This window comes from Neolamprologus multifasciatus, chromosome 23 (genome assembly GCF_963576455.1).
Source record: "Neolamprologus multifasciatus chromosome 23, fNeoMul1.2, whole genome shotgun sequence".
NCBI lineage: Eukaryota > Metazoa > Chordata > Actinopteri > Cichliformes > Cichlidae > Neolamprologus > Neolamprologus multifasciatus.
This window is the reverse complement of record NC_140460.1, coordinates 30,716,555-30,723,460: the sequence shown is the minus strand read 5'-3', so window position 1 is coordinate 30,723,460 and position 6,906 is coordinate 30,716,555. Positions and strand designations below refer to the sequence as shown.

Sequence of the window (6,906 nt, the reverse complement as noted above, 5' to 3'; positions counted from 1 at the left end):
CAGTATTGTATCTTAGTAGCAATATTTGCCAAAAAGCAAAAACTACACAATACACCAAGACAAATGTTACCATGTGAGATGTGTGGGCCTTTTATGTAATATTTGACGAAACAAGTGTACAAACTTAAAATAACTTAAACATTCAGCAGACAGCTCACACTGCTGTTTCACTTTCCTCCCTGGAAATGCTTCAGTCAGCATTTAAACAACACAAGGAACAATCCTGAACAAAAATATCACTTTGATTTACAAATCCAAAGGCAACTTTGGCTACACTTTCATCAGTAAATTAAAGCACTTGGGATTTTAAAAATTATGTAGTCATTTAAAAGCTATTTGTGCAAGGCATCAGAATGCTGAACAGCAATTTAACACGTGAGAGATAAATAGGTAGTGCTCTACATCAACAGTTCTCATAGCCCTGATTTCTGGGCAGTCAGTCTGAGGAAACAGCTCCACTGTGTGGCCACATCAGGCCCAGCAAATCAATGCTGTGCAGGTCACGTCCACCCCGTCTTACGCCACCAGCAGCGGATCAGCGCTTTCACCAGAGACCGGAGGGGCTTTAGAGCCCAGGCACCTTCTGAAATCTTCTGGAGGAGCAGCAGCAATTCAGTGCCTCCCTGAGCTTACAGAGCGGTCTCAAAGATAACCAAGTTCCCGTCTGCTGTTACTGCGTGTCCGTTTGACAGGCCAGAGCGGCTCCTGCTGTCGTAAGCCTGGAATGCGTAGTTTACAAATGTCAGTTTACAAAAAGAGATTGTTTTCTTTAAGTGTGAAGAACTTGAGTCAAACTGACCTTTTTAGCTGCCTCTAGAAGAGCTGCTGCCTCCTGTTTGCCCGTCTGCTGCACCATTTTATAAAAAATGTTAGTGGGATCCTGCAGCAGGGTGTACGGCTCATCATACGCATGGATCTTCCCTGCATCTAGAACCTGGAAACAAATACTTCTGATTAATTCACAAAAGTAAGAGCACAGTGTGAGTTTCAAAGTAAAACTAACAGCCTCTTGGCTTGAATCTGGCATGTTTCAGGCTATGAAAAAAAAAGCTGCTAAACCCAGAAAGCCCAACACTCCATCCACAAACAGGGAAAGCAGAAGCTGCTCCAAAGGTGACAGTCACACTTGTGTTACAGTTTGTATGTTTGGACACCAATCTTGTCAAATACAGAATGCATTGAGCATTAAACAGAACAGATTATTTGGATCCAGCTCTCAGCAAAAAGCCATTCTACTTTTTACCTTTGCATTAGTTGTTTAACTACTACCTAATTAGAGGTTTTACCTAATTAAGTGGCATCAGTGTTAACGGTTCAGGACTCACCAGTATCCGGTCGCTGTCTACGATGGTGTTGAGGCGATGAGCGATGGTGAGCACAGTGCATTCCCTGAACTTATCTCGTATGGTTTTCTGGATCAGCTCATCGGTCCTGCAGCCACAGAAATAAACGCTTCTGTTAGTGTGACCTTTAGATAAAAATTTACTATCAGCAAACAACCACCGATGCATGATTCACGTGTCAAAGTAAGTGTCATCAGCTGAGTAGTTTCTGCATCCCATCATGCTGCAGTACACAAGATATTCTTCTGTCTAACAAGATGTTGTTCATAGGCAAACGTCATCTTGCAGTACCTCGGGTCCACATTGGCTGTGGCCTCATCAATGATGAGGATGCGGTTCTTCCTCAGGACAGCTCGTGCCAGACACACCAGTTGCCTCTGGCCCACGCTGAAGTTGGAGCCTGACTCAGCCAGGGCAGTCTCCAACTTTCCAGGGAGCTCTTCCACCACAGACTTTAGCTGCACCTGCAGGAATAAAAAAATTAATAAAATAAAGCAGCTTTAACTACACTGTGTGTGTCCTCTATAAATAATTCCTGCTCTGTCGTCTTTTTACAGTTAGTTCCACAGGGTTCTGTACTGGGACCAATCATACATGCTTCCCCTTCCATTAGAAGCACTGCTATGATATGATACGCAGAAGACACCCAGCTTTATTTATCAATCAAGACAAATGATAAAGACATGTCTTAAAGATGGGCCTGAATGACCTCATGTCCATCTGCTAAATTCAAACAAAACCAAGTTTATTGTTCTCCGTTTCAAAAACAAATAGTGTGTCTAACCTGACACTGACTCAACCTCCAGTAACACAAGGACTCCTGTTTGATCAGGGTATGTTCTTTAGCATCTACATTAAGGACTGCCTTTCTTTTTCTTCTATTAATTTGTGCAGTACCTGTAAAATTAGAAGCAACCTGTCTCAAAGTAAAGCTGGAAAGCTAGTTGGTGTATTTATTCATTCTAGGCTGCATTGTTGTAAAAGCCTAAAAGCCTTCAGTTGATCCAGAATGCTGCCATCAGTATAAAAGAGACTCCATTCCTCACATATTAGCTTCTCTGCATTAAATTTGAAGTTCTTCTTCTTACATATAAAAATCATGAATAATAAGACCTGTTAGTATCTTAATATCCTAACAAAGATTAATATTAACTATAACATAATATAATTACTGCATAGTCATCCGTTTTGACTACAATGTTACCCACAGAGATGTCCCGTGATGCTAAGAGCACAGCTTTAGCACATTTGTGCCATTCACTGCCTTCCCATCATAGGTCCATCCAACCCTGTCAGGGACACATCTGTAACAAGGGCTACTCTGGGTAACATCACCCTCAGAGGTATTTATGCAATAAGAGCTGCTGGGTTCCTCTGCAGGTGGAGAACTGTGATAGACAGTGGAGTGTTATTGTTACACTGTGACAGCAGCAGATGTAGAGATGTGACCCAAAGCTGACAATCCCTCATTATAAGCGGTTGTAAATGCAAGGGTCAATGAAGAGTGCAAGGATGCAGAGAGTTGGAACTGCACAGCTTTTCTCAGCTGAAAGAGGGAGAGACAATGTGTGAAGGATGCTGATGATCCTCTGCTCTGAAAGTGACACAATTAGGAATGGGATCTATATAGAGCCCCAGATAGTCCATACATGGTGCAGGTTCCTTGCAGCTCTTTTCAAGGCTGATTTTGAGGTCGAAATCCTTGAGGTCATTCACCACCACACTGGGATCTCTGATTGTTTGCTCCTGGCTCCAGGACATAATTACATAATTGCCTATGTAAGAGAATATCCTCATGCAATAGAGACAGCAGCTCCTCCACCCTCAGTCATCCTGAATGGGACAGTTTGATGCTAGTATGGTACGCTCTGATGAGCCAACCTGACATATTTCACAATATTTCTGTTGCTATGGTAAGATAATAAAATAGGTTGGCAAGTATTCTGCTTCATCATACACGAATTAAAACTCACACATTACTGATTCTGCCGATTGTGAGAGTTACTGACCTCTTCCAGAGCACTCCACAGTTCTTCATCTGTGTGTTGGTTAAATGGATCCAGGTTCTTTCTCATGGAACCCGTAAACAGTACCGGGTCCTAAAAGGGTGGGGGAGAGTTGGAGAACCCAGAGGACACTAAAATGATTAGATTTTGTGGACTATTTGGAAACAGAACAGCACAGTGACTTATTTCGACATATCTGAGTGAGTGTCCTGCTCTGGTAGGTAAAAGTTTAAAAAACTTAAATACCACACATGGCACACTGTAACCAGCTGCCCTCCTTTGGTTTTAAATGCATCCTACAGTTTGCACAAGTTCTGACTGATCACAGCAAAGAGCTTTGTGGGAATTGAAATGCTGAGAGAGTTGAGGAGAAAATGTTTGCTGGACAGCTGATTTTAACTCATTACTGCTAAGCTGGTGAAAACAAACAAACAACAAAAAACCCCCAAAAAGATGCAGTGTTAAAACTACACTCGTATAATTGTTTGAGCAAATAATTCAATTTTATTTATAAGCACCAAATCAAAGCAGTTGCAACAAAGTGCTAACACTTGTGCTTTTCTCACAGAGCAAACAGAAGTGACTCTAGAGTGTCAGAGCAGATTGGGGCTGTTGATCCTTTCTTTGCTTTAAGGATGTGCCCAACTAGTAATAAGTAATGTCACTTATTAGCCAAATATTTCTCATGTCAAAGTGAAAAAGTCATAGAAGACAAGCTACGAAACAAGGCAACAAGAGTAGCCAGATGCTAGTGTTGTGTTCTGCTAAGAGGTCAGCTATGATGTTGTACCTGAGGAATGATGGACATCTTCTGGCGCAGGTCATGGAGGCCAATCTCAGAGGTCACAATACCGTCGATGTAGATCTTCCCCTGAGGCTCTGCCAGGCGGAACAGAGCCGAGACCAGAGAGCTTTTCCCGGCTCCTGTTCTACCAACAATACCGACCTGACCCAGAGGACACAACATAAGCTTTGGTTTGACAGCGTATCACACAAATGGCTTCAGGTTCTTAGAAACAAAACAAATAAACCTTGATGTCTGACCTTCTCTTGGGGTCTAAACATGGCTTTCAGGTTGTGCAGCACCTGAGGTCCATCAGCACTGTAGAAGAAGTTGACCTGGTCAAAGGTTACCAGGCCTTTACTTGGCCAATCAGGAGGAGGACGTTTCTGGGTTTCCCAGGGTGCTTCACTCTCCAGTTTAGTGTACTCTACTACTCTTTCCACTGATGTCATCTGAGGACAGAAACGCAGAAATGCACATTAAATCAGGATCAGTCTGTGTGGTCAAGAACACAACATGTAATAAAACTATTTGCGTACAAGTTAAATTTAAGAAATAAACAATCAGGTAAATCTGAAAGAATGGATTAATATCTAGAATTACACCAAAAATTTAAGAAGATACTGCCCACCATATCCTCCACATCCAATCAGCAAGTCTGCAACTCATAACTCAGTGTTCAGGATGCTTCAGTCTGCCACTGTTTCTGGGCTTCTGCAGGATTATTTTCCTAAGCTACTTTTTTTCCATGAGCTGCTTTTCTCAATGAAGGAGAACTGCCACGTGAATCAGACGGATGTTATAGAATCATTTAGTGTGTCTACTTGGTATCAAGGAAAATGCAGGTATTATTTATTATGGACAGATGCCAGAGAAACTCTTTAAGAATACCAGTAAATGGTAAATGGCCTGTATTTATATAGCGCTTTACTAGTCCCTAAGGACCCCAAAGCGCTTTACATATCCAGTCATCCACCCATTCACACACACATTCACACACTGGTGATGGCAGCTACATTGTAGCCACAGCCACCCTGGGGCGCACTGACAGAGGCGAGGCTGCCGGACACTGGCGCCACCAGGCCCTCTGACCACCACCAGTAGGCAACGGGTGAAGTGTCTTGCCCAAGGACACAACGACCGAGACTGTCCAAGCCGGGGCTTGAACCGGCAACCTTCCGATTACAAGGCGAACTCCCAACTCTTGAGCCACGATCAGTACAACTAGTGGTCTGAAAGTGGTGTGAAAGAGTAGAATCCCAAAGCTTAACCCTTTGGACTCTTGCAAAATAATAATGTCCAGTCGTCCTCTTCTGCTTATCAAATTCAGGGTCACGGGGGGACTGGAGCCTATCCCAGCTACCACAGGTGGGGAGGCAGGGTACACCCCGGACAGGTCGCCACCACAGACACAGATAACCATTCACACTCACATTCACACCTACGGGCATTTTAGATTCACCACTAACTTGATGTCTGTGGACTTTCGGAGGAAACTGGAGAACCCGGAGAGAAACCACACAAACATGGGGAGAACATACAAACTCCTCACAGAAAGACCCCGGCCTGATGGTGGAATTAAACTCAGAACCTTCTTCTTGCTGTGAGACAACACTTCTAACCACTGCATCACCCGAATAAATAAATAATTTACTTCAGACTGTAGGTATGCTGACCTCCTTGAAAACCTAAAAATTTTTGATCATTTAAGTCCGCTGACAACACAAGTTTAAGATGCGTAGCAGAAATCATACAACATCAGGAAAGTGGTCTCAGATTCACCTCCATGTCAACAAGCCCAACAACCATAAATATAAAACAAAAGGGCAAAGAAGACTTTTGATGTTCAAATGACAGAATAAATACAATCTTTGGACTATTTCTGGAAATTAGTGAGATTTATATGGGAATAGTAAAAGCTCAGTCATGTAAAGAAATGATACAAACTCTGGATATAAAAGAGACAGTGAGTATCTTACCATGTTCTCCACCTCTGCACTCTGTCTGACACCCCACTGGAACATGCCCATTAGTGTGACAGAGTAGCTCAGAGCCAAACCAACAGCACCTGCATCAAGCTCTGACAGGAGCAGGAAAAAAAACATTTTACTAACACTTTTAAAAGTTAAACGGCAGCAATCACTCAGCATCTGCTGGATTTCACATACACTGTATTGCCATAAGTATTCACTTAACTGCCTTCGCAAGCATATGAACTTGAGTGACATCCCATCCATTTAATTTAGAGGGTTTAAAATTATGCAGCTTCAACTCTTCCACAAGGTTTAGCAGTGTGTTTTGTGGGAATTTTTAATCATTCTTCCAGAAGTGCATTTGTGAGGTCAGACACTTATGTTGGATGAGAAGGCCTAGCTCATCATCTCCACTCGAATTCATCCCAAACTCACTCACACATGTCTTCATGGACGTTGCTTTGTGTACTGTACACAGTCATGCTAGAACAGGAAGGGGCCATCGCCTTGGAGATGGAGAAGCTTGATCGTTCATCAATTTGGATAGGTAAGCCTATACTTTTGGCAATATAGTATAGCTTACCAGCTGCCCCCTGCTGGTAAGCGATCGCGAACAGCAACACTAAATCAGCAGTAAAATTAGTTCTCTCACTGTCTCCGAGCAGCAGACAGCCAAAAGTAGTGATGGTAACAAAGATGGAGCAGATGCCATCAAGGCGGACAGCAAACCAGCGAGAGGTGGTCAGGAATAGGAACCAGGCCTCTGCACAGGGAAACAATCCATCACTGACAGTTCAAAA

At 42.9% G+C, this 6,906-nt stretch overlaps 1 protein-coding gene across 1 annotated transcript in view; it reads right to left on the bottom strand.

Annotated features, from left to right (window-relative positions):
* Nucleotides 1–66: 66 nt before the first annotated feature.
* abcc4 (ATP binding cassette subfamily C member 4 (PEL blood group)) overlaps nt 67–6,906 on the bottom strand; it is a 37,965-nt gene continuing 31,125 nt past the window's right edge. The window contains exons 23-31 of the mRNA XM_085150428.1: nt 6,759–6,869; nt 6,113–6,213; nt 4,394–4,585; nt 4,140–4,295; nt 3,353–3,442; nt 1,635–1,807; nt 1,326–1,431; nt 800–934; nt 67–719 (exon numbers count right to left, since the gene is read on the bottom strand). Coding sequence (XP_085006554.1) covers nt 630–719; nt 800–934; nt 1,326–1,431; nt 1,635–1,807; nt 3,353–3,442; nt 4,140–4,295; nt 4,394–4,585; nt 6,113–6,213; nt 6,759–6,869 — 1,154 coding nt within the window. The 3' untranslated portion in view covers nt 67–629. The remainder of the gene's footprint in view (nt 720–799; nt 935–1,325; nt 1,432–1,634; nt 1,808–3,352; nt 3,443–4,139; nt 4,296–4,393; nt 4,586–6,112; nt 6,214–6,758; nt 6,870–6,906) is intronic.